We start from the raw sequence: 26,472 nt of genomic DNA, 5'->3' as shown, positions 1-26,472 counted from the left end.
CATCGTGATTGCAAGCGGCGTGAGTAAAGTTTTTTTGCAACCGATAAGTTGTGTCTGCCTCTCCATTCACCAGCCCGCCCTAACGTACGACCAATTTCTAACGCAACTCGAGTCGGCCCCGGCCGTCCAAGACATAACCCAGCACTCTCTCAGTAGGGTAGTGCCAGCCTCTTTGGGCCACAGAGTTAGGTTCCCTCTCCTTTGGTCTCCTTCTGGACCCATGATTCTTTCTCTCTTGGCTGCCCACATTTGCAACTGCAAGAGGAAGATGTAGATATTCACAACAGTCAATGGCTTGATGTCTAGCTGGCAGCTGGTATCAAGTGGAGTGCCCCAGGGGCTGGGTTTGTTCAATATTTTTATCAATGACCTGGAAGATGGGATGGAGTGCACTCTCAGCAAATTTGCAGATGACACCAAACTGGAGGGTAAGGCTAGAATTCAGAGAGACCTCAACAAATTGGAGGATTGGACCAAAAGAAATCTCATGAGATTCAGTAAGAACAAGTGCAAAGTCCTGCACTTAGGACAGAAGAATCCCATGTACACAAGCTGGGGACTGACTGGCTAACCAGCGGCTCTTCAAAAGAGGACCTAAAGGTTACAGTGAATAAGCAGCTGAATATGAGTCAACAGTGTGCCCTTGTTGTGAAGAAGGCTTATGGCATACTGGACTGCATTCATGGGTGACTGGTGCTATCTGAGTTGGGGGGGGCACATGCCCCCCCAGTGGCCAGTCAGTGCTTGCCATGGCCAATCACACCAACCAGGAAGCACAAGCAGCACTCCCAGAAGTGACCACAGTGCTTCATCTAGCACCCCCACTCCCCAGCCGGCACTAGCAGGGGGAACACCAACGCTCCCTCCTGGCCCCCCTGCCTGTCACCTAAGCCAGGAGTGCTAGGTGTGAGGGGGTGCACCAGCGCTCTCAGGGGGTGCACTCCCTATGTGTCACCACTGGCTGCATTAGTAGGAGTGCTGCCAGCAGATTGAAGGAAGTGATGATTCCCCTCTTCAGCACTGGTGAGGCCACATCCAGTTTTAGGCACCACACTGCAGAAAAGATATGGACACGTTGGACAAAGCCCAGCTGAGGGCACCAAAAATGGTAGGGGGCTGGGTCACATGATTTCTGAGAAGAGGCTGAGAGAACTTGGCTTATTTAGTCTGAGAAGACTGAGCGGGGAGTTAATAGCAACTTTCAACTACCTGAAGGGGGGTTCCAAAAAGGATGGAGCTAGACTGTTCTCAGTGGTGGCAGATAACAGAACAAGGAGCAATGGCCTCAAGTTGCAGCAAGGGAAGTTTAGGTTGGATATTAGGAAAAACTTTATCACTAGGAGGGTGGTGAAATCCTTAAACTGGTTACCTAGAGAAGTGGTGGAATCTCCATCGTTGGAGGTTTTAAGGCCTGACTCGACAAAACCCTGGGTGGAATGATCTAGATGGGGATGATCCTATTTTGAGCAAGGGGTTGGACTAGATGACCTCTTTAGATCCCTTCCAACCCTAATTTTCTATAATTCTAACTTCATTTTTGGGTAAACCAGAGATTTAAACTCATTCAGATCTGTGCAAAGGACAAACAATTAACCACACAGTTTGGTTCACCTAAACTAAACCAAAGGAGTCTCCCTTGTTCAGAGTACCATCCTGTGAGTTCAGATTTGGGATCACAGAGATGCTTCACAAAAACAGTGTCCAATATTCCAGAATTGGGAAAAGAGCAGGAAAAGGAAACCAGCTGGTACATTGGAGAGAGAAAAACAGGTTCAGGATTGGTGTAAATAATTTTCACGTGGTGACTGTGTGTGTAGAAGGCAGCTAGTGTGCAGTAAGCTAGAACATAAATTTACTGTGCACTACTTCTTCTTCCCCTTGTATGGACATGCATATCATGCATTAGCAGTGGCTTTCTGAAAAATACTCTAGTCCACTTTGAAAGTGGAGTTAGCTATCTCTCACTTGGACCATGTGTGCACCACCTCAGTATGGCACCAGAGATCAATGACCTGGGGGAAACCTCACCCACCCCAGATATGCTACCACCCCAGAAGAAAGCAGTGTATCTTAGTGAAGTGCTGGGTGCACTCTAGTATGCCCTAAGTGAGCCACCTCCCAACATGGCTTCATTAGTTCTATTTCAGGAGTTGGCATGTATGGAACAAGCACACTGGGCTTTAGTACAGCACTGTCTGGTGCCCAGTGGAGGCAGGAGACATTTCATCATAGGTAAGTAGGACTTGAAGGGACCTCATGAGGTCATCTAGTTGAACTCTCAGCTCAAGGAAGGATCATCTCTGACTAAATCATCCCAGCCAAGTGTCTGTCCAATCTGCTCTTGAAAAATGTCCAGGGATGGAGATTCTACAACTTCTCTAGCTGGCATGTTCCAAGGCTTGACCACCCTTATAGTCAGAAAGTTTCTCCTAATATTCAACCTAAATTTCCTCTGCTGTAGCTTGAGTCCCTTGCTTTTAACCCTTGGTGTACACTAAAACTGTCAAGACAGGGAGCTGGTGTGCACCAAACTGGAGCTAATTAGTAGGGCTGTGTGAAATTTCGCCGGATGTTTCATTTCAAAGCTGTTTTAACATGTTTCGATTTCAAAACAGTGAAATCAAAACAGAGCAAAAGGCTTTGAAACAGCTTTGAAACAAAACAAGGGTACTCCAAATGTTTCAAAAGTTTCGAAACATTTCGAGTTTCGAAGCCAGCCTTGCTTGGAGCTAAACAAAAACTGAGGAGAGAGGCGGGAGGAGGGGGGAAGGACTGCTCTGATATTGACATCTAGCTCCCTGTTCAATTCCTCAGCTCTCTGATCATTTCCCCAGCTTTTCCTGAGGGGTGCTGGCCCCCAATCTGCATGGGGGGCTGCCACTGCTGGCTGGGACCGGCACTTGGCGCAGCCTTTGCCAAGCACCAGGAAGAACCCAGTGCTGGCACTGGCCCCAGCCATGGCATCCCACGTGCAGATCCAGGGGCCCACACACCCCAGGAAGAGTCCAACACAGCCCCCAGCCCTCCCAGAGGGTGCGGGGCCCCAGATCTGTGCATGGGATGACAGCAGGCTGCAGCCGCCAGCTGAGGCCAGCAGCAGCACCAGTCTTCCCAGTACTTGGCGTGGGCTGCACCGAGTGCCGGTCCTAGCCAGCAGTGGCAGCCTGCTGTCACCCTGCATGCAGATCTAGGGGCCTGCACCACCCAGGAAGAGTCCAGGACAGCCCAGCAGCCCTCCTACGGGGCATAAGCCCCCAGATCTGTACGCAGGATGACAGCAGGCTGCCTCTGCCAGCAAGCGATAAGAGTTTTGCTTTGAACAGTTTGAGGTGCAGTTCCCAGTAATCCCTGCACCTATCTCATTGAAACTTGGCAGGCTTCATGCCCTCAAAAGGGGCTACCATCTGTGCAATTGTTATCTGAATCAGGCAAGAAATGACAAAGTTATAGGCATTTTCATGACTCCCCATTATAGCCTATGGGTGAAACATAGAAACAGGGAAACAGTTTCGACAAAACAAAATGAAATATTGCTTCAAAATAGCAAAACGAAACACTGTCCCTTTGAAATGGTAAAACAAAAGTCAAAATGAAATGGTGCTGTTTGACACAGCCCTATTAATTAGCTGTCCTTTATACAATATTTTGAAAGCACGCAACATAATGCTAAGTATTACCAAATCTGAATATATATAAATACCTTTAGCTAAACTGAATGGACATTGATTAGGTCTTGATACTGTGACCATATCCAGAGTGATACGGAATTGTGCCATGAGTTGGATTATCCCCATCTGCTTTAGGACTTGTTGAATTGGTTTAAATGGGGTGGCAAATATTTTCCCTCAGTTTAGATTTTATTGACCATTAATAGGAGCTTCTTATGAACAGTGGCACATTTTCTGCTCCTCTGAATTTTGTGGGAAGAGCAGCAGGGTGCTCAAGTACATGTAAGAATCAATTCTAAAGGTCTTGCATTTCTTACAAGAAAACTACCTTTGTTACACTTGACTGCACCTAAAAAGCCCAGACCCAGATGCTCTTCTTCATTCAGCTGCTGATCAGATCATTAGCAAGTGACACATTCAGCACCTGGTCCCAGGTCATATTCTTGCTCGTACCTCTGATATAAACTTGGCCCACCCCTCTCTTTGATTGTCACCTCAGTTCTGGAGCTCTGACTCTCACTTTGAGGGGTGATGAGTTGTAGTAGTGGTGTCTTTTCTCACTTTGGTGTATAGGACCTCCACAAACATAAATCTTTTCCCCAAAAATTAGCGCCTCCCCCCAAAGTTGGGGTGCACGTCTTAAGCAGAGAAACTGATTTTTCTTCACTGGAACAGAAACTGGGGAAATAGGCAGCCATTAGAGCACGTTGTCGGCTGGCTTCATGATGGGCACCGCTTGGTGACCCTGCAAGCACAAAAGGCAAAGTCTGGTCTAACTCTCTTGTAGCCACTATTGCCTGAGCACTATAGCTTGTACCTAGAAAGCAACAAGTGTGAGCTGCTGCATGCAGTCTGTAATGTCTTGATGAGGGCTGTGGCATGGGAATAACAATTTAAAGAACATGTATAAATAACTAGCTACAGAAAAGAAGTAACAGTCTTGCTACTGTCCTTGCAAGGGTTTGGGACCTAACTTTGTTTGAAACAGTATAAATCCTCCTGAAAACACAGACTGTTCAGGACGTATGACATCACTAGAGACAGTGTGGCTGAGGCAGCAGGATGCCACATTTCCTACACACTGTTTCCAGGAGGACTTACTCCATGTCACATTGCAAAAGTATGTGTCTTATTTGGGTGTATTAGGTATACAAAAAATATAGTATGTCAAGTTCTTCATCACAGCCGGTATCCAGGGAATGTTACAAACACATAGATATGTATTTAACAGTTTTATACAAGCAGAATGATTTTTCAGGCCTTCAGTGGGAATAGAAAAGAAAATGAATTGAAGCGCATTTACGTTTTGACATCCTTGTTTAAGTGAAGTGGCTCCCTGTGCTTTCAGAGCCCTGTGGTCTTCAAATTCTAATTATTTTCTGTCTTTGCAGGTGCTGACATTGTACAGTGGCTCATGAAGAACCTCATCATTGAGGATCCAGGTAACTTGACCACTAAGGCTGAATGTGAATTTTCTAGCGGTGCTGTGCATGGAATTAGATAAACCTTATTGTTTTAGTGCTGAGCCTAAACGGTCAATAAAAAAAATGAGGTTTTAATCAGTTGGAGAAAAACAGAAGGAAAAGAGATATGAATCTGCACTTACAACCCCTCAGGTGTTTAGAGAACTGTAGCACTTTGTACTACCACTTGCAGACTTTCGAACCATTTCAAACCAGTTTATGGAAGATTCATATGACAGGACAGGGGTGTTCTTCGATCAAAAATCAGCACACATTCTGTGTAAATTCAGGCATTTGCTATCCCCATGTTAGGGTTAAAAGGTAACTCAACCTCCATGCAGGAGATTTTAGGTTTATTCTAGATGGCTCGAGGTCCCAGAAAGAAACTTCAGAAATTCCCCTTCAAGAATTACTGTATTGGCTCCTAGGATTTTCTTTGCCTTCTTTTGAAGCATAGGAGTTGGCCACAGCTAGATGTGGGAATTTTGATTCAGATGTACCTAATACTTAGGAACTTCACAGATAGGCACAGGCAGGCTAGAGGGTCCTTCCTTTCCACTCAGAGCCAAGCCAATTATCAGATTTGGGATGATTAAGGAATTTTGCCCACGCGGAAGATTGGCAGTTTTGCTTTCCTCCATAATGTGAAGCCCAGTTCTCTGCCTAAGATCATCTAAACTTCTCTGCCATTCAAGTGGCAGGGCATTACCAGCACTCTTGCAACCTGTTTATTACCTGTGGTTAGTTATGGGAATATTTTTGTTTTTAGCTGTGCTACATGTGAGGAGCTGGAGTAGACAATTTTCGGGCTTCTTTGCAGTAGTGCCTGTGAATGCAGGGGACTGGTTCCCTTCCAGTCGTATGTTCCTATGTTTCATCTGTAAAACAATTCACTTTGTGAGAAGGCGTGTTTCATTTTAGTACTGCTGCAGGGCTTATAAACCAAGGTGAGAGGTATCTAAGGATAAATAAGGTATTCTTATATTGTGGAAACCAGAAAGTTATGGGGGGGCCTGTTTGCCTTCTGGGAAACATACCTTAAGTTGGTATAAATTTTTATGACTCTTTTACAGTGAATGGCAAATCAGCTGGTGAGGTACAATTTTCATGAGAGGGAAAGGATGCAAGGCTGCAACTGGGGCTGCTAAAAAATCTGCAATACCCTCCCCACCCTTGCTTTTGTATGTGTCTGTCCAAATAAGCCCTTTGCCTCATTTGTATTTGTCTCTATAGTAGTAAAGATACTGGTAAATGCATATTAATCCAGCTGTGTGCATCATTTGGAGAAACAATAGGATTCAGTGATGACTGTCACTGGTACGAATAATGGCTTTAAACTGAATTCCACAATATAGTGCTGAGCTAGCATGCGACATCCCATAAGTATCAATGGGGGTGTTTAAAACATGAGGTTAACATTATTGTACCTTAGTTATAAAATTGGCTTCCACTTGGCTACTTTGTCTTTGGTTGGAGAGCTGAGAGCTGTGTTTTGGATATGAAGTGGCATGGTACAGCAGGTCTGACTGTCAGTCACTATCAGACCTGGTGCTGAGAGCTGTGGATTCCCTAGTGCTCATCTATATATGACAGATTTCTACTGCTTTCTTTCTCTCCCCACTCTTTCACAGTGGAAGCAATACACTTGGGAAGTCTTATAGCAGCACAGGGCTATATCTTTCCAATCTCAGACCATGTCCTTACCCTGAAAGATGATGGGACTTTCTATCGTTTTCAGGTAAGTGAGACCTGATTTCTACATGGTTCCTTTTATAAGCATTGAAATGTCAGTGCTGCTGAAGTTCACAGAACATGTACAGTATATTCCTATGTTTATTGAAATTCTGACACGCTAGTGAAGTCCCTTTAATAAAGTCTGTTGTCCCATCCTAAACTATCTTTTTCTGCTTCCCAGTTCTCATTTTTTACACAATTAAACAAACTTCTCTGTGATTATTTTAAACACACTGCTTCAAGCATGTTCTATTAAGAGACAAGCTTGACTCAAAAATCCAGATGAAACAACTCAAATTATGAGGGAAATGGACTTCCAACTTTAACCCTGGTTTGCATTCTGCAGCTGCCTTTCTAGGCACAATGAACTGCATCAAATCCCTATGTTGAACTCTTCCAAACTTTAGGGCATTAGAAATCTAGTTTTAGATTTGGCAGCTGAAGCCTATGCTCAGTTATTTTATTTTATTTAATTCTTTCCTTGTTACAACACCAGTTTAATGATGAGGAGATCAGAGTTCAGTGACCTTGGCAAAGTCACTTACACTCTCAATGCTTTAGTTTTCCCACAGTGACTGTGTTCCCAGCTGTGTTGGGTTCTTAAATATAGCTTCTGTTTGCATTACACTTCCTTGCTGAAATCTATAGATACAGTCTTTGCCAGTCAACTCCTGGACACTTAGAAGTTCTTGTTATATAAGTTTGTCTATTGCTGAACATTAACAGCAAAGCACACACCTAGAGCTTATGGTATAAACATTCACTTGAATTTGTTTTCTTCTTCATGTAGTCTGTGCTAATAGCAACTCTCTTGCCTTTCCTATTCCCTCACTTCTATTCCTTCCTTCTTTCTGTATTGCCCTTTTTCAGGTTTTTTTTTAATTAAAAAGCCCTTCACCTCTAACTCTGATGGTGCTGTCACTAGTTCCCATTGTGCTGATGCTGCACATTGCTTTTCCTTAAGACTTGGCAGAGCAGAGGTTATACTGATTACTAGCTGGTTATTAAACCATGCTTTTGTCCCTTATTTAAACATCCACCAAGAAAGCTGGCTTCAATGTCAGTGTCCTGTTTTAACTCACCTTTTTTATTTTTATCTGACATACATAGTACCACCAAATCCTGTTGGTTTCTCCTTTTAATTTCTCTTGCACTTATATCTGCTCTTACAACCCCTATTCACAACTTTTGCATCCTTGCCTCCCAGCAACATAGTTTTCCCTGGTCATTCCATACAACAATATTCTGGTAGAATCCCTAGTCTGTTCCTCTGAACATACCACTTCACCCCCTGAATTTCTTCCCAGCAGCATCTTACCCTCCCAGTGAAATGCAGTGGGATTGCATGGGTTTTATGTCAGGGCAGAATTTGCATCACATGCATTTGACCCTCCTCCACATGCTCATTAACAATTCCCCTTGCTGCTTTTTGGCACAAGTATCTGTTATATATACATATAATGTATTGTGCCCACTTGTGACACTGTAGCAGTCAGAATAGTGCACTATGACACATGTAACTCTAGTAATGTTGTTCTTCATTCCATTAAAACTGTCATATAGATACCACATAGTTAATGTATTGTAGCAGCATGTGTAAGTGGTATCGTTGTACACTCTCTTGAGCACAGCACAAAACCAATAATGTTAGCTTGAATCCTGCTTTTAAAACCTTAATATTAGTTTGCTTTTGAAGTAAAACTGACTTGCCCCTTCTTAATCCAAACTGTATCTTCTGTTTGATTTAAGACATAAATAGGGGCAGGAGACTCTGTCTTCCTATATGTTTGGTATGCTAACAGACACACGGACCCTGCTCAAAAACCAATATATGTATGGAAAGACTTAATAATGTTCTCCCACTCCCAGAAGATAACTCGAAGTTCACATTCTTTTGGGGTGAGGGGAGAATAGGCAAATATTCAAATAAGGGGATAATAGTGTCTAAGTCATCTAAATATTGGGATCACTGAATTTGTCTCAGTTCTTTTGTCCATCCCTAAGCAATTGAACACAGAGATAGTTTTAAATAGTACTCTGTTTGGGACCCAACACTGTTTCCACTGAAGTCAATCTCAACATTCTCAATGATTAACTACGAGAAGGGTTTGCATCTTAGACTAAGTGCATCCTTATAATGTTCTGCTGTATCATGGACACTGTTTCAGCATAAATGAAATTGTTAAAAATATCATGTGCTCTTTTCCAGGCCCCATACTTTTGGCCTTCAAACTGCTGGGAACCAGAAAACACAGATTATGGTGAGAATTTGAATATTCTAGTTTCTGAAAGTCAGTATAGAAAATGTCTGAGATAACCTTACTGCCTGTTAGGAAGTTATGTGTCATTCAGTTCAAGGCTATCGAAATAATCGGGCCTCTAGCAGAATGCTTTCTGCTCTGCAGCTCAGTTTGAAATGTTGGTCAATAACAGTAACCTTATTTGGCTGCTAATCTGGGCTATCAATAACCAGTTATCTCTTCAATAGTAATGTAGAATAGCAAAAGAAAATTAAGCTTCTCTGATATATGACATTAAGACATTAAAGGGAAAATGTGTTTAAACTACTAGCTGATAGCTGGTGACAGCAGAAAAATAATAATGGTTTATGAGCTAATAAACCACAGTTTGCTGTATTAAACATTTGAGTGGCTGAGGACAGCAATAATGCATAAAGAAAATGTGTTACTGTTGTTATTTTGCTGTCTCTGCACAATAACGTGGCTTCTTTTAGAACTATTCCTCTCAGACCCAAATGATAAAATCAATTGTTCCATCCTGCTGTGGCACTGGCAGAGGAAGTGGATGCATATGTGCACTCATAAAAGAATATCTTCTTTGGAAGTGTTTCTGTCAAAGGAATGCCCAGTAGCTAAGAGCAATTTAGAACTAAAAAGACCACTGCCCCCAATCATTTTTTTTTCCTTCACCAGGCAATAATTACTCATCATTATGGATTTTGTAATTATATTTGGTGGGGAGAAGGGGAAATCCATAAATCTTAACTTTTTATAGATAGTTTGTTATCCCCACATAATGTGGTAGCTAAAGAAGTGTACAAATGGCATGATGTAGGGGAACATGGGGGGAAAAACCATGGTACTGTTAGTCTTTTGCAAAAACATTTCTAAATGCTTTAATTGTGACCAACATATATAGCTTCACGGTTAAACTGCAAATTCTTGCCATGTTATTATCATATTTTATTTTTATTGAGTTTTTATGAGGACAAAGGCCCATTTTCTAACTTGAATCCTATATACTGGGGGGAGGATTGTATTAGCCCTGCCAGGGATAGGAAGAGGGCACAAAACTGGCAGTTTTATAAACTTAATATCCTGGTTTCTCATAAAGCTTAGAAATTGGTCTATGCTACACAACTTTGAATTTCATCTGAACTTGAGCCAGCTCCAGAGTACGGTGGGGTTCCATGTTCTAGTTTCATCCCATAACAGAGAAAAAGAGAGAGACCAGCTGCTACTTCTTAATTCGGAGGTTCCCAGAATGCAAGATTGTGTGGAATAAATAGGCATGTTTACACTGAGAAGCATACCTCTGAGAAGCATTCCCTGCACCCATGAAACCTGGAAATGAGGCTATGAAACTGATCCTACTGATTCTTTCCAGATCTGGCATGCTTTGAAAGCAGTGGCACCATAGGTTCACTACCTTATTTCTAGGTTTGGCACTTGGGGAACAGGAGCAGGTGCGTGGGGCATGCTTCTTAGTGGCATACTCCACAGTGCCATAGAAGTAGTATAGGCATTAGGGCTGTGTAAAATGGGCCCTATTCAATTCAGATTCGGCCCTAATCAGGGACAGTGATCTGATCTGTTGATTCAGATCACTGTCCCCGATTCGATTTGGCTGAATCCAATCTGAAGATTCGATGCTGATTCAGCGAATCAGTGATTCAGACACAGGCACAGCTTTAAAAGGTTTTTTCTACATACCTCAAGGTATCAGCACAGCTCATGATCGCTGCAGTACTGGGGCACATGGAGCATCTCACAGGAGTGGGGGGGCCCTCCCACGTGCTTGGCAGCAAACCTGGAAGTGGACCAGAAGTACTTCCGATCCACTTCCAGGTCTGCTGGGGAGCGCACTGGGGGGCTCCCTATGTTCCCCTGGTTCAGCGATTGGCTGCAGGGGAACCCCAGGTACCTCCCCAGACCCAATAGGCATCAGTCACTGAGCCAGGGGGAGGTGGGGGGGGGGGGGGTCAGCACACTCCCCGGCAGACCCGAAAGTGGACTGGAAGTACTTCTGGTCCACTTCCAGGTCTGCTGCCAAGCATGCTGGGTAGCTCCCAGTGCTTCTGTGGGATGCTGCATCTGTCCCAGCACCACAGCATTCAGAGCCCCTGCTACCTAAAGGTATATAGAAAAAACATTTAAAGCTGTATCTACGTCCAAATTGCCAAATCTTTCCGAATCTCTCCAAATCAATTCAGAGGGTTCCAAATCAATTTGGAGAGATTAAAGGGTCCTCTGATTCGATTCAGATTTGGAGATTTGGCCACCAAATTGGGCCAAATCCCTGCCAAATTGAATCAGGGACTAAAGCTTTTCACAGCCCTAATAGACATGCCTAATGTCCTGTACTGGGCCCTTATCAACCACCAGCATCTAACATCAATGCCCTGGTAAAAGCACCTTTTCTCAGCCTACTGGTAACTCTTTTCCAAGTCCTAGAACCAACAGTGCTTTTTGGAATTGCCTTCTTGGACACCACTTCCTACTCTCAGGGCTTTGTTATTTAAGCTGTTTAGCAAGCCCATAACAGGAAAGTAAAATACTGTGTAACTAAAATAGTTTTCCATATTTTTAACTGACATATCTCTAAAACTTTAGGAGCTATATCATTTCAGGAGGCTGTATTCTACTAGGCACAGGGAATGTCAGCTAGATACCTTGGTCTCTCATTCTTTGGTTGATGTCACATTCTGATGTAAAGGAGCAATATATGCTCTTCAGGTTTCTTTCTGTCTTATACTAATTCCCCTTTCCTTCTTTGTTTTCATTATGGTTCTCCTTTTAGCCATCTATTTGTGCAAGCGGACCATGCAAAACAAAGCCAGGCTGGAGCTGGCAGATTATGAAGCCGTAAGTATACTGATGTTACAGTTCATGGGGTGGGGAGGAATAATGGCTCATAAACTCAATCTTTCTACTTTACATGCCACAGGGTGTGCCACTCTATCCTTGTTTCTTTAAGAGCAGTGTGGATAGCTGATCTTTGAGAGAACATCACATTTCTAAATGAAGATGTCCATGACACACATTTTGTAGTTTCTTTAAGACAAGTATCCAAACATGCCCTTCAAGGATCTTGAGTGAGTTGCATAAGAACTCGCATTACATCTTTTTTTTTTCCAGTTACTGTTCCACCAGGAGGTGATAATCAATATGCTGAAGTGATGGATGTTCAGATGCATTGTGATGTTAGATTATTGGACAGTTACATTGCTGCTGATTCATGCCACATATTTGTAGGCTCTAAAAGGATGTACCTCATACTAATTAGATATAGAAGGGATATTGATTGCTTGGATCACGCAGGGCCATATTTAATCCACTTTATCCTTCTACCCAAGGCCTGTTGGTGGTGATAGGAATTGTATCTATGCATTATGAGGGCAATGTTATCAGTGACTGACCGGAGTTCTGCTATTGCTGAGTCCCCATGAGTGCTGCCTATCCAAGTCAGGCAATAGAATTATGTAGGTGCACCTTCAAAGAATATGTAGGTAAATTCTGCAAATGTAGAGCTGATAAAAAAATTGAAGCAATCCCTCTATTTTAAGCATAGTTACTCCAGATTTACTCTGGTATAATTGAGAGCAGATATGTTCTATTCTTGAATACTATGCATAACTCCCAATAGCATGAAAGACAGACACCAGCTATAGACTAGAAAAATCTATGTGCATGCTTAGGTTTCTGTTCTTCATATTGTCAATTTCTTTATTAAATTAATTTATTTAATTATTATCTAGAAATAATTACTTTGAGTCAGCCAATTACCAGAAAATGCTATAGAAATCCCTTGTAAACAACAGACAACCTTTGGCAACACCAGTAGTGCATGTGCATTGAAGTTATGGGTAAGTCCTTTTCTACACCAGGGTCTGTGAAAAGCAGTGGTGCTCCAATGATGGCAAGCAATTAGATCTTACCATTCTCGTTTCCTCCTTGCTGATTGCTTCACATGATTAGGGAACATTTGTGAACTCCAAATCTGCCTTCTTAATGTGAAACAGGCATATGATAAGGGCACCAACTCTTCCTAGCCATTATACCGACTAAGCAGTGTCATGGGTGTAAACTACCACTACTCAGAGGAGATGTGGACCCACTGAATTGTTGAAGAGTTCCCAGTGTTGCTGCTTTTCTAATTTTTTTGGAAGAGGGATTCTCTGTACAGGATTCTTCCATGTACGTATTAACCCAGCTCTGAAATCTGCCAAAAACGATCTCTGTAGAGCAACACAAATGTCATCTTCTGGGTTCCATTGCATGATCCCCAGGACTCTAAATTCATACTGGTAAAGCAATAGTCTGGGCGTGTAAAAATCAGGTATCCTTATTTTTGGCCAAATCTAAGCCTGATTCTCCTGTCACATACGCTGGCTTTACACTGGTGTCATTCTATTGGCTCCAATAGAGTTACTCCTGATTTGCACCAACATACAGTGGGTGTGGCTGTTTTTTTTTTCTTTTGCCTTTTCACAAACACAGCTGGTTTGAGTAGTTATTCCCTTTGATTAAAATGCAGAAAAACATCCCAATTCAGGAAAGTTGTGAAGCAAATGCTTGAGTGCTTTCCTGCATACGTATGTACTTCATCTTATGGATGGATGTATCTCAGGGATAACTGGGAGATTCTATGGCCTATGTTATATGGCAGATCAGACTACTTAATCAAAAAGTCCTATTTGGCCCCAAAATCTATGAATAAATGTGGTTAGGTGTTCTCTTGAATTGGGACAATAGCTATAGCTTAACATCTTGCCTTTTAGTTCAAAGGTAGCCATCATTTAACTGTACTCAAGCTAATACCTTTCTATGGTTACATATGAATTTGGATGTGTGCCTTCAGAATACCAACAAGTGTTATAAAGTTAATTCTGGACATGATGAGTTTGAACCTAGCATTTTAATTGTGCCCTTACCCCCACCCCACCTTGAATTTTTATTAAAGTTCAAACCCTTCATTAAAATTTGTGACTTGGATATATCTCTGGAATGGTTGTGAACCATTACAACCTAATAATACCAGACTTGGCAGTTCAGATATGGACCCAAAGGTTGCATTTGGGCCTATCTGTCATTACTCCCATTGGCTAGAGTGCTAATCAGTTTCTTGATGATGAGTTACCCTGATGGTTTCCAGACTTCCGTTTTTTGCAGCAATCGAGTGACTTCAAGAAGTAGGTATCCACTGACTAAAGGAGGGGTGCTTAGCCTTTATAACACATGCAAGCAAAACCCAAGATAGTTCCAGAAGATTAAAAGCAAAGTGCAGCAAACAAGCAGCAATAGCAGCCAACACACTAGAGCGTTGTCGGTTTCAGGAGGATTCTCAGTATTATTTTGTGGGAAGTAAATTGATGGACGCGTGGGAACAAGTCCAACACCACTTTATTGGCAGTGCTCTGGCACTGTTTCACACTCCTACAACTTCTGCTAAAGTCCTTCCATTTACAACAGAGTGCTAGCTTGAACAGAACATGCCATTAGATTGACATTCTTAACAGTTGAACCTCCTGAGACAATTGACTAGGAGCCAATATTAATTTCAATGTCATGAGCATTCCAGGTTTAAAAAAACATTGACCTGCTAAATTTGTTATTAAACTACTGTAATAATTATCTCGATTTATTGTTCTTGTTATTTCTCATCTTTTATAAGGAGAACTTAGCAAGACTGCAGAGGGCTTTTGCACGAAAGTGGGAATTCATCTTTATGCAAGCAGAGGCCCAAGTGAAGTAAGTATTTTGAGTGCAGTGAAAAGGGGATTGGATTAAGAAAATATTTCCCAGTCAACATCTGTGTTGAATTGTAGTCACTGTCAGACTGCAAACAACATCAGATTAATGCTAAAGTCACCTGTCAAAAGAGAGAACGATAGGTTTAATCATCAGTGCACATATCTGTGAGTTGGGAACTCCAGGCTTTATTTCTCACTCAGACACTGATGCACCATATGACTTTAGGCAAGTCACTCAAGATTTCTGCCTCAATTTCTGCATAAATGGAAAAGAAGCATGATTGAAAGCGTGTAAAACACTTGATAAGATAAATGGTGTCACTTCTGAAGAAGCCAGAGAGTTGGCTCTAACAGTCCATAAGATACGTATATCTCACTTTTTCACCCCACTGGATATGTGACACCCCTCAGAAAACATAGTTATAACCATACTATTTGCTATTCTGCTTGCACTACCAAAGCAATATGGAGAATTCTACAATTTTTCCGTGAGACTTAGATTTCATAAAAAATATGATTTTATACTCCTTCCCCCATCTTTTCTCTCTGAATGCCCATACACGAGCAGGGAGGCTGCTCTGATGTGGTATAATTCCAGTGTGTCACAGCACTTGATTAATTGAGTCTGCTAGAGCATGGCAATTACTGTGCTCCAGCAGCCTCCCGCATCTTGTGTATCAGCATCCCCGTGCTTCAAAATGGCAGCAGGGACACTTTATTTAAAGCTCATTCAGCCAGCTTTAGATATAGTGCCCCTGCCACCATTTTGAAGCATGGAGACACTGATACATGAGATGCTCCGGGCACTTTAATTGGAGTGGCTATCTGTAATCACAGCACACAGTTTTGCAGTAGTATCTTTAGTACATGTGCACTTCTCGGTTTGTGGACTATAGTAGGGGTCAGCAACCTTTGGGTGCCATAGGCTGCCACTTCCAACCCATCCTTCTGCTACAAACCTCAAATCTCCATCCCTCAGAGCATTCAAACCACCTGTGGTCACCTTTGCTACTGATCCTCATCCCCAGCACCAACAGAGAGGAATAGTTCTGCAGTGATGATTAGTTTTGGTGTGAGACAGCAGCAGGGAGATCTTCAGAGGGAGGTCTGCAAAGGGAAGCACCATGGAAGGAATGGGTGGCACAGAGCATCTATGTGCCTCCAATTCCCTTTGCTGCCTCAAGCCAAACTGGTCCTTCACAGGCTGGATCCAATCTTCAGGCCATGGACTGATGACCCCCCCTGTTATAAAGCATGTAAAGGCCTGCAAGTCCATGTTGCAAAAGAAGATTTTACACGTAATGCTTATAAAGCAGGGGAAGATCACACTTTCATGCTATGTAATAAGGATGTTTGTACCCTGGACAAACACTAAAACAAATAGTGTTTACACATTCAGGGTCAAACAGCATCACATGTTACAAAGTGAAGGGATGTTACTAATTATATGTGTGTATGTATACATATGTATATGTATGTGTGTGTATGCATATCTATAGTATTTCTTTGATTAGCTCTGTAATTACATTGTAATTATGGAGCACTTAAAAGCATAGTAATTATCCTTAAAATAACATGCTAATGAAGAGATTATTTCAGTCCAGAATACAAGTGTTCTGCAGAGATGAGAAAATTGGAAGTTAAAATTGTAATTAGTCTTTGAGTTACTTAACAGTTTGCTGCCAAGATAAAAATTGTAATTAAAAAATGTATGTCTGCCACTAAAAGTGTAGCTTATTACCACCAGAAGGAATTTAAGGCTCGTTTTCTTTTTACTATTGTTTATATTTGGTTACCTTTTTTCTGTTTCATTCACTCTGAGCAGTAAATCTTGACCGGTCACTGTCACTTTCTATTTCTTGTCAAGTTCACTTTGTTAGCTCAGTGCTTTTGTTCTCAAGATAGTGAAATTTTGGCTCATTTCCTTTTTCTTTTATTTCCAGAATTGATAGAAAAAAGGATAAAACTGAAAGGAAAATTTTGGATAGCCAAGAAAGAGCCTTTTGGGATGTTCACAGGCCAGTGGTAAGGCTGTTTTTAACTTGTGATAGCTAAAGGACCTTAATGGGCTTTTTCTAAACTAACAAGCATTAGCTGTATGAAGAGGTTAGCTTTAAAGCCACTCCATATTTTCTTCAAACTTCAAATCAAGCCAAAACTGAATAAGTATATTTCAAATGTTTTAGATTTCTGCATGCACAAAATTGCTAATTTGAACATATAAATATATGTAAATGCATGCATATCAAAGTAGCTAGGCAAGTTTTGCTTCTTAGAAAAACATACCTTTTAAGAAAAAAGCCAAGTGAGTTTAACCTAAATGGAATTTGTGTGACACAGTTACGTGTAAATTGATTTAGTGTTGAGATCCCACCTTAGCAGCCTGAGCATTCTTGCTTAATTAATATGATTGCTATTATATAGTTTGAAGTCAATAAAGGGAGCATTTTGAAAAGATGCAATTCTTATGCCAATATTTATGTATAGTCAAAGTATGAAAACATATTTTCAGCTGGTATTATTCCTATTATTGTTTTCTAGAGGAAGGAGGTAGCATGTTCATTCTAAACGTAAGTGATGATATTATCAATATCTTCTTTTAGCCAGGTTGTGTGAACACCACAGAAATGGACATCAGAAAGTGTCGCCGTATGAAAAACCCCCAGAAGGTTAAAAAGGTCCAGTTTTTTTAATAACATTTATGTCTTACACCTAATATTGTCACTCTTAAATAAGAATCATAAAATACTCTGAAAACATTAATTAACATTTATCCATAAAGGTAAGTTTAGTGTTATTTTGCAGGTGGACATATACCAGACCAAGTCATTGATAGATAGCATAGGCAAAATGGGCAGGGCTTATGCCTTGGGCAAGCCCTTATGGGGAATTCAGTGGCCACCTAATTTCAAGCAATCATCTTTGTTTTGGACTGCAAAGTTTCCTAGGGGAAACAGCTTTAAAAGTTTTTTCTACATACCTTCAAGTAGCAGATGTGCCTCGTGATTGCTGCAATGCTGGCGCACATGGAGTGTCCCACAGAAGTGCAGGGGGGCCCTCCACATGCTCACAGGTGATCCAACAAGTGGACTGGACCAGTCCACTTCCAGGTCTGCCAGGGAGCACACTGCCCCCCCCCGCCCCGGCAATCGGCCGCAAGGGGGCCCTGGGTGCCCCCCCAGACCCAGGAGGCACCAGTCGCCAAGCCAGGGAGGGCCCCCCAGTGCACTATCCAACAGACCCAGAAGTGGACCAGAAGTGCTTCTGGTCCACTTCCGGGTCTGCTGCCAAGTGCACTGGGGAGCCCCCTGTGCTTCTGTGGGACACTCCATGCGCCCCAGCATCGCAGCACTCACAAGCCCCTGCTACTTAGAAGTATGTAGAAAAAACATTTAAGCTGTGTCTATGTCAGAATCTCTGAATCTTTCCGAATCTCTCCAAATCAATTCGGAGGATTCTGATTTAATTCGGAGAGATTAAAGAGTCCTATGATTCAATTCAGATTCAGAAATTCATCCACTGAATCAGGCCGAATCTCCGCCAAGTTGAATCAGGGACCAAAGCTTCGCTCAGCCCTACTGCCCAGTACCCCAACTTTAGCAGGAGGTGTAGAAGGTGTCCCTACCCAGACGTTTCTACAGCTCGGTAGTTTGACCATAGCATAACTGGTCCTAAATACCACTTTTGCAAGTGATACAATTTTCAAAAGTATTTAGTTGCCTACAAGAATCTGACATTTTGCAAGTGGACTTTCAGTGAGATTTAACTCGCTTGTGCATAAGTCTGTTTTGGAAATGAGACTTGAGGCTCCGAAGCCCTGCTAGCTATTTAAATTCATCCTGATCATTCAAATGTCTACTGCAAATATCAAATGAAGAAAAATAAACAAATACATAAATAATAGATATCTGTACTGAGGACAGTGCCAGTTTAGTTTTCTGACAAGTAAATGCCCTACTAGCTAGGCTGGTAAATTTTCTTTTAGAACGTTTCCTGAAAATGTGACTGCTTTGACACCAATTAGCCCCCTTTTCAGTTTCAGTCAATAAAAACCTTGGGATTAAATGTTGCTTTCAAGCTTGGGAGGCAATGGACTTGGACTTCTGCTCCCACCCTTACTTTCTCTTTTCCCCACCCCAATTGCTGATCTTGCAAGTAGATAAACGTGGTAGTCCCATGAAGCCAATACCTCCTAAAAAGGAACATCAACTATGTATTCCAGTTCCAATATAAACACCCTTCTATTCTTTATGGAATAAGCTTGAAGCACACAGCACAAAACAGTTATTTTATATCTAGGTAGTGTGTTTTAGACATAAGAGATTTGATTGACTGAAAATGAAATAATGGCTTGTTCTCAGATTAGCTCATCAGAGATAAATCACAGTTTTTAGCTAACACAGCTGCAGGCAATCCAATATAAGTATTTGCAAAGGCAGTCTGATTTTGAATTTTGCTGCAAGCTAAAGTATTATTGACCTCTGAGGAGCCAAAAAGTAGGAAATTGCTGACCAATTATTTTATTGCTTTGTGAATTACACTCTTCCTTTTGTGTGTACAGGCAATCCCCACTTAACACTGTTTTGCTTAGGGCTGTTTTGCTATAACGCTCATTTTAAATTGATACCTGATTTCATTTACGTCTCAGCAAGTTTTGTTATAACGCTCGTAGTCGTTGTCTTGGGTCATCAAAAACTTTCGGTTTCGTTTAACGCTCATTTCACTTAATGCTCAGGTTTTCAGGAACCAATTAAGAGCGCTAAGCAGGGGTTGCATGTAACAAGAACATGCACTGATCTCTTGTGTTGTTTGTTCATTTCAGTCAGTATATGGCATCGCAGAAGATTCTCAGCCGCAGAGTCCTGTACATGTGCCCTCCCAACCCATACGAAAAAGGACAAAAGAGGATTTCCGAAAACAAGTAAGCAACCAACCTTAGCACAACAACTCTGAAACTGAGTATTTCTATAGAAGAAGCAGCTACCATTATTTTCAAAAAGATTTTTATATTGTTATTGACATACCAATAAAGCCAGCATCATATCTGATGCTTCCAAGTGCAAAATGATAAAAAGACATGCCAAAGTCAGCTTGATTTGAGTAAAGTAGCATGTATCTAAAGGTAAATATTAGTTAGGACATACAGCTATGTCATGGTAGATACTGTGGGCTGTAGTTTATTTTCAAATCTACGGGATGGCTCTTGAATCTATTACTTGCAAGACAGACACTGTTAAATATAAGCCATTTTATTTGCTGGTTTATTTAAATAATTCAGAATACATGAAAGGTTGTAGCCAACCAATCTGGGGACAAATACAATGCAATATAACTTAAGGGCTAGATCCTATTTCACATTATATACCCAAATGGCATTTGCCCAAGTGCATAACTGCTATTTTGGGCACTCACGTGCAGTTTGTGATTCTGTTCCATTGGGTACAATATGGACATACAAGTCATTAGATGAAATGGATGGAGAGCCGTGAAGAAGTTTCCATCCCATTGGGAGCAAGGGTCCAGGCTAGAATCGAGGGATTCCTTCCATCCAGAGCCGCATTCCCTCTAGCTTGTTCTGTTCCTCCTGGCCTCCTATATCTCCCCATCTTGGCTGCCCAAGGGAGCAGCTTCAAAGGGAAGCCTGAAGAGCTACATGCATAGGTGTTCAGGGCAATTTTATAATGTCAGAGTGCAAATTAAAACCACAAACTGTGGGTAAGTGCCAAAAGCAGCAGTTATACGGCTGGATAAGTACCCTTTGTGTGTGTAAGATGGCCCCACATGCCATAAATAGCAAGTAATTGATGTGAACAATGTGTGGTCTGAAGATGACTTGACCAAAATATTTATTAAATATTCTTAAAGAATGAATTCATTCAGTGAAACTCGGGATGGGCTTGCAAGCAACTCCCTAGCTCAAACAGCAGTCTAATTTCTTCTCTCGCCATAACTTCCCCTCTCTGTCAGGTCACCAGGGCTACTTCACAAGTAGGCAGTACTGACAAGGGAGCGGGATCTAGCCAGTGCAGCTGAGAGATCTTCTCATACTGTGTATCCTGAGTACAGCTTCCACAGACAGAATTTCCAGAGCACTTCCACTAGAAATGAAAACTACGGTCCCTGGCAGAATGTGTGGTAGAAGGCAGGCACAGAACCACCCACAGGTAGTAAAAGCCAAATATGAAAAGCAAAGCAGTTGTGGTCAGAAGCTCTCCAGAGCACAGCCAGACAACCTTCACATCTCTTCCAGCATGAGTGAATCTGCTCCAGTCATGATCTCTGAGAGACCTTAGGGTTTCCTCCCTGTAACAAGCTCCAGTCATTAGAGATTAGGAAGGAACTGTGAAGTTAGCTAGAGACAGGTCCTGCAGCATCAACACACTTTTCAGTAAGCAAGGCCAACATTTGTGACAATCATCTGAACCAAGTCTGAACACCCAAAATTAATGAAGTTGATACATCATTAGCACTGTCCATTCTGGTATATAGGTAAGAAATATCTGTTTGATAGGACATTACAGGAGTAGAAAACTAGTACTCATGTTGTAAGGGTGCTAAGAGTTAGAGGCAGAAAAAGGAGAACGGGAGAGAACTTCAAATCCTGTTCTGATGAACTAGGTTTTATATCATATTTTGATAAGCTAGAAGCCTTGTCCCAAAATACATGCATATATGTATAATTTATATACTGCATTGTTCTGATTATAAGTGTACCATGTTTTCCTCCAAAGAACTTTAAAAATTGCATTGACTTTTATGTGGAGGTAACCTATAATCAGATCCCCTACAGTTTGACTTTTGCACTCGTGATATTTTTGTGCATGCAATAAAAATGCCAAGTCAGTTTTTCAGCACAGTTTTTATATTAATATTTTTAGTGTATTTAACCCTTTGGGTCCTTTCTTTTGTTATTTGATTCTCCTGTGGGATTTTGTAAGGGCAATAACAGTTCAAGGTCTTTATCCATAGTAACCAACTGGCCATCAACTTAGATGCAGGGTCAGCTGCCAGAAGGAACAATCAAGTGCATATGCATGTGTGTGTCTACAAACAGATAGCATTTTTACACTTTAAATTGTTTTGTTTGAAGTTTCCTTTAATGCTTTGCCACAAGAAATGAAGGTTCCTGGTGGAAGTTGTTAATAAGCTGCTTCTGATACCCACAGAAGGGTTCGGTTTCCTCCTTTGTTACCACTATGCCATTTGAAATGACAAGCCAATACTGTTTTGGGATACAATCAATGCATACACTAGACTTACTGGGTTATTAATGCCCTTGTCATCTCTCTTCCCAGATAACCTTTCTGAATGTGCAGATAGACAGACACTGTTTAAAAATGTCCAAGGTAGCTGAAAGGTAAGTTTCCCGATGTGCCTTATTATTATACAATCCTGTTGTGTCATCTCAGATGATCAAATTTGACATTTCCACAAAGTTAATGTGCAAAGCTGCATACAAAGAAGTTTGCAGAACTGTAGGTTGAATCAAATATATCCCGTGACTAATCCTCACTAAATACAAACAACCTACAATTCTGTACTTTCCTTCCTGGGGTTGAGGAGGGACCTGGAGCATGGAAACCCAATTTTTTTAATTAAAAAAAAAGCAGGGAAAAAGTTGAGGAAGCTAGAGTACTATAAAACCAAGGAAGCTAAAGTACTGTATACCTGTGAGAAGAGAAATTTGCAAAAACTTTGTAGGGATTGTTTTCCCCCTCACACACCTGGAATTTATTTCAGTAGAATTATCATTGTTTCAGTTACAAAATGTTCCTTTTGTGCACTGTATTTGTAAGAGATATAAATAGTTTTTACTGTTCTTTAGTTCATACTCCCTTGCAGAACCAGCACAACTCTGGGAGAATTAAAGCTAAATTCTCTTCTGAATCTTGCATCATCTACAACAATGATGCCCAACCTTTTTGCCCAGCAGGTTTGATAGGCAATGTCCAGTCTATCTGCAGGCCAGATTCAGCTGCTGGCCATGGCTGGGCCCTATCTGACCATGCAGAGCAGGGCAGGGAACAGCCTGAAGCAGCCGTTCAGTGGGAAGGGGGTCTTACCCTGCCCCAAACCACCTGCACGGGGAAAGGGGGCATGGCCCAGCCCCAAACCAGCCTTGTGGAGGCTTGGGAATTTGTCAGTGGGAGACAGTGATGGTATTGCTACAGTTCCTCTGCCACCAAATTTCCCAACTTGTGGGAAGTCCCATGGACCAGATGCCATGGCTCCATGGGCTGCATGTGGCCCACAAGCTGGAGTTTGAGGACCCCTGATCTACAGGATTGCCAGCTCTGTTGCAGAGAACTATTCTGCCCACAGTTATGTACATCCACCCTCCTTAAAGTTGCAAAGGCCAATCTTTTAAGATGCTGATGTCTCAGGTGCAAAGAAAGGTAACATTTGGCCTGCAGAATCTTTATTGCTTGTAGCTAGCCATGAACCAGAAAAGAGCTGATGTGAATTCATCATCCTCTAATAAGTCTGGGGAGAGCACCAGTTATTTTTTAACTTGGTTGCTTGTAAACTGGATAGATTTGCTTTGGTATTTTTAAGGTCTAAATAGGGATTCATGAAATGCCATAGTGAGTTGCTTTTCATAACAGAACTGTATGGTAACCTTAGGCAGTTGAACAATAATGATCTTGGATCTCTCACTTGTACAGTATTTAATAACCTTGCAGTGGTGAGACATGAACAGTGTCCTTGAGCCTGCTTTACCTGTGGTAGTTGGAGTGTTCTTGGGATCTGGGCTTTGTGCCTTGTAGTTGTGCAGCAGGATTGTTTTTGTAATTTTAGAACTAGGTTAGACCAGGGATCAGCAATTTACAGCCTGAAGGTTGAATCTAGCCCACAGAGCCTTTGAATCCAGTCTGTGGAGCCATAGCTTTGGTGGCATTAAGTGTTGGGGGCTGCGCTCATGCTGTACTGTGTTGCAACTGGGCACTGGGGACTTCAGCAGAGTGGGACCTCTCCCTGGGCCATGCCGCAGCCAGGGGGCAGGGATAAGTGGCAGAGGCAGCCAGGTCTTAGTGCCCACCCATCTCGTATCTGATCTGGGTCATTCCAGCCGCTTACTGAAAAATGTTTCCAACCCCTAGGTTACACACGCATTTGTATGGGATAGTTTGGACAGGGATGAGAAGCAGGTTGGACTAGATGACCTCCAGCCCTTCTTTTCTATCATTCTATGATTGTAAAGCAACACTGTAGGGGCAGTTCCTTGAGAAAAATACTTGAGAAACTTAAGGGATTTGCCATTTTTAACCAAATTAAACAGTCATGACTTCAAAGTGCTGCGTTCACTATAGTAGCTCCTGTGTTCAACATCTTTAACCTAAATTAGGCAAATTAGGAAAACAAACGCTCAAAAGTAAGTCCCCTGTTGGCTCATCAAATCTAACAATTTAAATGAAAATGTAACTAATTAAATAGTAAACATTCAAAGGTTTCATAAACCACTGTTTACCCTAAATGGTATTTTACTGTATCAAAAACGATTGCATCCATATTTATGCTCTGGGCTTTCTGAATCTGTTTCTCCTATTATCACTTAGGAGCAGAATGGTGAAGTTTATCAGAAAGACTCATTTGCAGATTTTAGCTATAAAGACCTCAGTACCTCAAGGCATTAATACTCTCCAAGGTAATTTATAAACAGACCAATATGTCTTGCTTGTAGTTTTCCTAAAATAGTATTATTTCAGAAAGATAAACTCTGTAGAATTTACTAATTTGTAGAGATTAGCGCATGCCTGTTCCTCAGGTAGAGAGCTACGCTAGCATTGTAAATGGCAGTGTTATTCATTATTACCAATATTTAAAAAAATGACTGGCGATCTTGAAGAAGAGCTGAGCAGAAAAGCTTCCTAGCCTGTAGGAATTTTTCCCTTCCCAACCTGGGACAAAAAGTTGACAAAAAATTACACAAATCAATAAACCAGTCAATTAAAATATTTATTCCAAACTTTCTGAAATGTTTAATTTAGTTTTAGACACGTTTTCTTTTTATTTTTACCTTGTTCAGTATAAATTAATTAGACTTTGGGACCAAACATGAACTTTCAAAGAGGAAAAGAAACCTTTTTATTCTGAAGATGTCAAAACAGGCTGCTTTAACAATTGTGAAACTGAAAAAAATAAATAAATAAATCAGGTTATTTGTTGAAATGTATCTTTGCCCATGAAGATAAATCAGCACTTTCCAACTAAAAATGCTTCTATGGAAAATTCCAGCTCTCCTTTTGGTCACCCCCATTTTTGAGTACCCAGCTTGAGATACCTTCAAAGGGCATGATTTTCAGAGGATGCCTAATCCTGTCTGAAAATCAAGGTCCATTAAGAGGTCCAAGGTAAGCTAGGCAAGGGTTTTTCTGTGATATCATTTATTGTACATACCACATTGTTGGGAGCAATGTTGGACAAGCTCTCTGGCACAAAACATGAGGGATATCAACATTCGCTGTTTAAAATGGAAAATCCACAAAATGAAGAAAAAAAGCCAGAAGAGTGCATTTTGTGCCTAAAAGTTTATCCAACAACTCTCCCAACTATATAATTTTTTCAGTAAAAGGTATAACAAAAAACCCTTCTGCCTCACACATTTCCCCATACATCTCCAAACCAAAGGTAAGATACCCAGAGTCTCTAATTACTTCTGAAAATGTGACATACAGTAGTATAAGTAAGGTGACCACATGTCCTGTTTTAGCTGGGACGGTCCTGGATTTCAGAGGCTGGTCCTGGACAGCTGTTGAGAATTATAATGGGCATCCTGGAAATGCAGGGGTATGAAGTGCAGTCTGGCTGGGAATTGGAGTGGTGTGGAGCCTTGCAGGTGGACAGGCAGGCACCACTGTCTGCTCGGCATGCAGCCCCACCCTACCGACTTGTGATAGCATGGGGGGGGGGAAGAGGAGGAGTGGTGTCCTGGATTTCCTGGATTATGTCTTGGATTTCCAGGATTTCCATATGGTCAGCCTAAGCATACAGTTCCCTGATTTGTTTTTGGAAAATTAAAAGAATGTCTTATTTCAGAAGTTTGCAAGCCTTTGAGCTCTATGCTCCTCCTAATGTAAAAAAGGGACAGAGCCTATTCCATCTAAGTAAAATACTATTCTATCCTGCTAGATTCACAAAGAAACAAATAACTTGTCTACTTTTGTAACACACCCTTCATCCTACCCTTAAAAGCAGAGAAGAGCAGGAGGACGTAGTCCCCTTTTGTCTTAGATGTCTATGCATGATCCTATTCCACTTGACTCCAGTTCTTGAAAAACCACTAAGTGCAGCATCTAAGTGTAATAGGATCTGGCCCTATGCTTTATATTATTTACCATTAATAAAACCATAACATAATGAAAACGCAGACCCTGTAAGGAAGGAATAGAACAAGAATTACTGTGATAAAATCATGTGGTGACTTTGATTATTATTGGGTTACATTTTTTTTATCGGGTCACGTGTTTTCTGGTTTGGGGTTTAAAGGTATGGGCAACTGTGCCAGAAAGAGTCCTAGACATGGGCTGCTACACTGAATAAGACCCAAAGACAAAAGGAAGAAATAAAGAAAAGAGAAAAAGAAAAACAGGAGTGTGGCTGGACAAAAGAACAG

At 41.5% G+C, this 26,472-nt stretch overlaps 1 protein-coding gene across 25 annotated transcripts in view; it reads left to right on the top strand.

Moving 5' to 3' along the window:
• The window catches only part of RGS6 (regulator of G protein signaling 6), a 578,846-nt gene that overhangs the window by 453,838 nt on the left and 98,536 nt on the right, over nt 1-26,472 (top strand). For 24 of the 25 annotated variants that reach the window (XM_025212004.1, XM_025212002.1, XM_025212005.1 and 21 more), the window contains 9 exons: nt 5,060-5,110; nt 6,763-6,869; nt 9,075-9,126; nt 11,906-11,970; nt 14,780-14,856; nt 16,802-16,883; nt 17,462-17,536; nt 19,681-19,779; nt 22,154-22,215. In XM_025212004.1, coding sequence (XP_025067789.1) covers nt 5,060-5,110; nt 6,763-6,869; nt 9,075-9,126; nt 11,906-11,970; nt 14,780-14,856; nt 16,802-16,883; nt 17,462-17,536; nt 19,681-19,779; nt 22,154-22,215 — 670 coding nt within the window. The remainder of the gene's footprint in view (nt 1-5,059; nt 5,111-6,762; nt 6,870-9,074; nt 9,127-11,905; nt 11,971-14,779; nt 14,857-16,801; nt 16,884-17,461; nt 17,537-19,680; nt 19,780-22,153; nt 22,216-26,472) is intronic. The other variant, XM_025212001.1, reaches the window with a different exon arrangement.

Source organism: Alligator sinensis, unplaced genomic scaffold (genome assembly GCF_000455745.1).
Source record: "Alligator sinensis unplaced genomic scaffold, ASM45574v1 scaffold381_1, whole genome shotgun sequence".
NCBI classification, from domain to species: Eukaryota; Metazoa; Chordata; order Crocodylia; family Alligatoridae; genus Alligator; species Alligator sinensis.
Note: the sequence above shows the minus strand (reverse complement) of the source record. Positions and strands in the feature narration are given on the sequence as shown.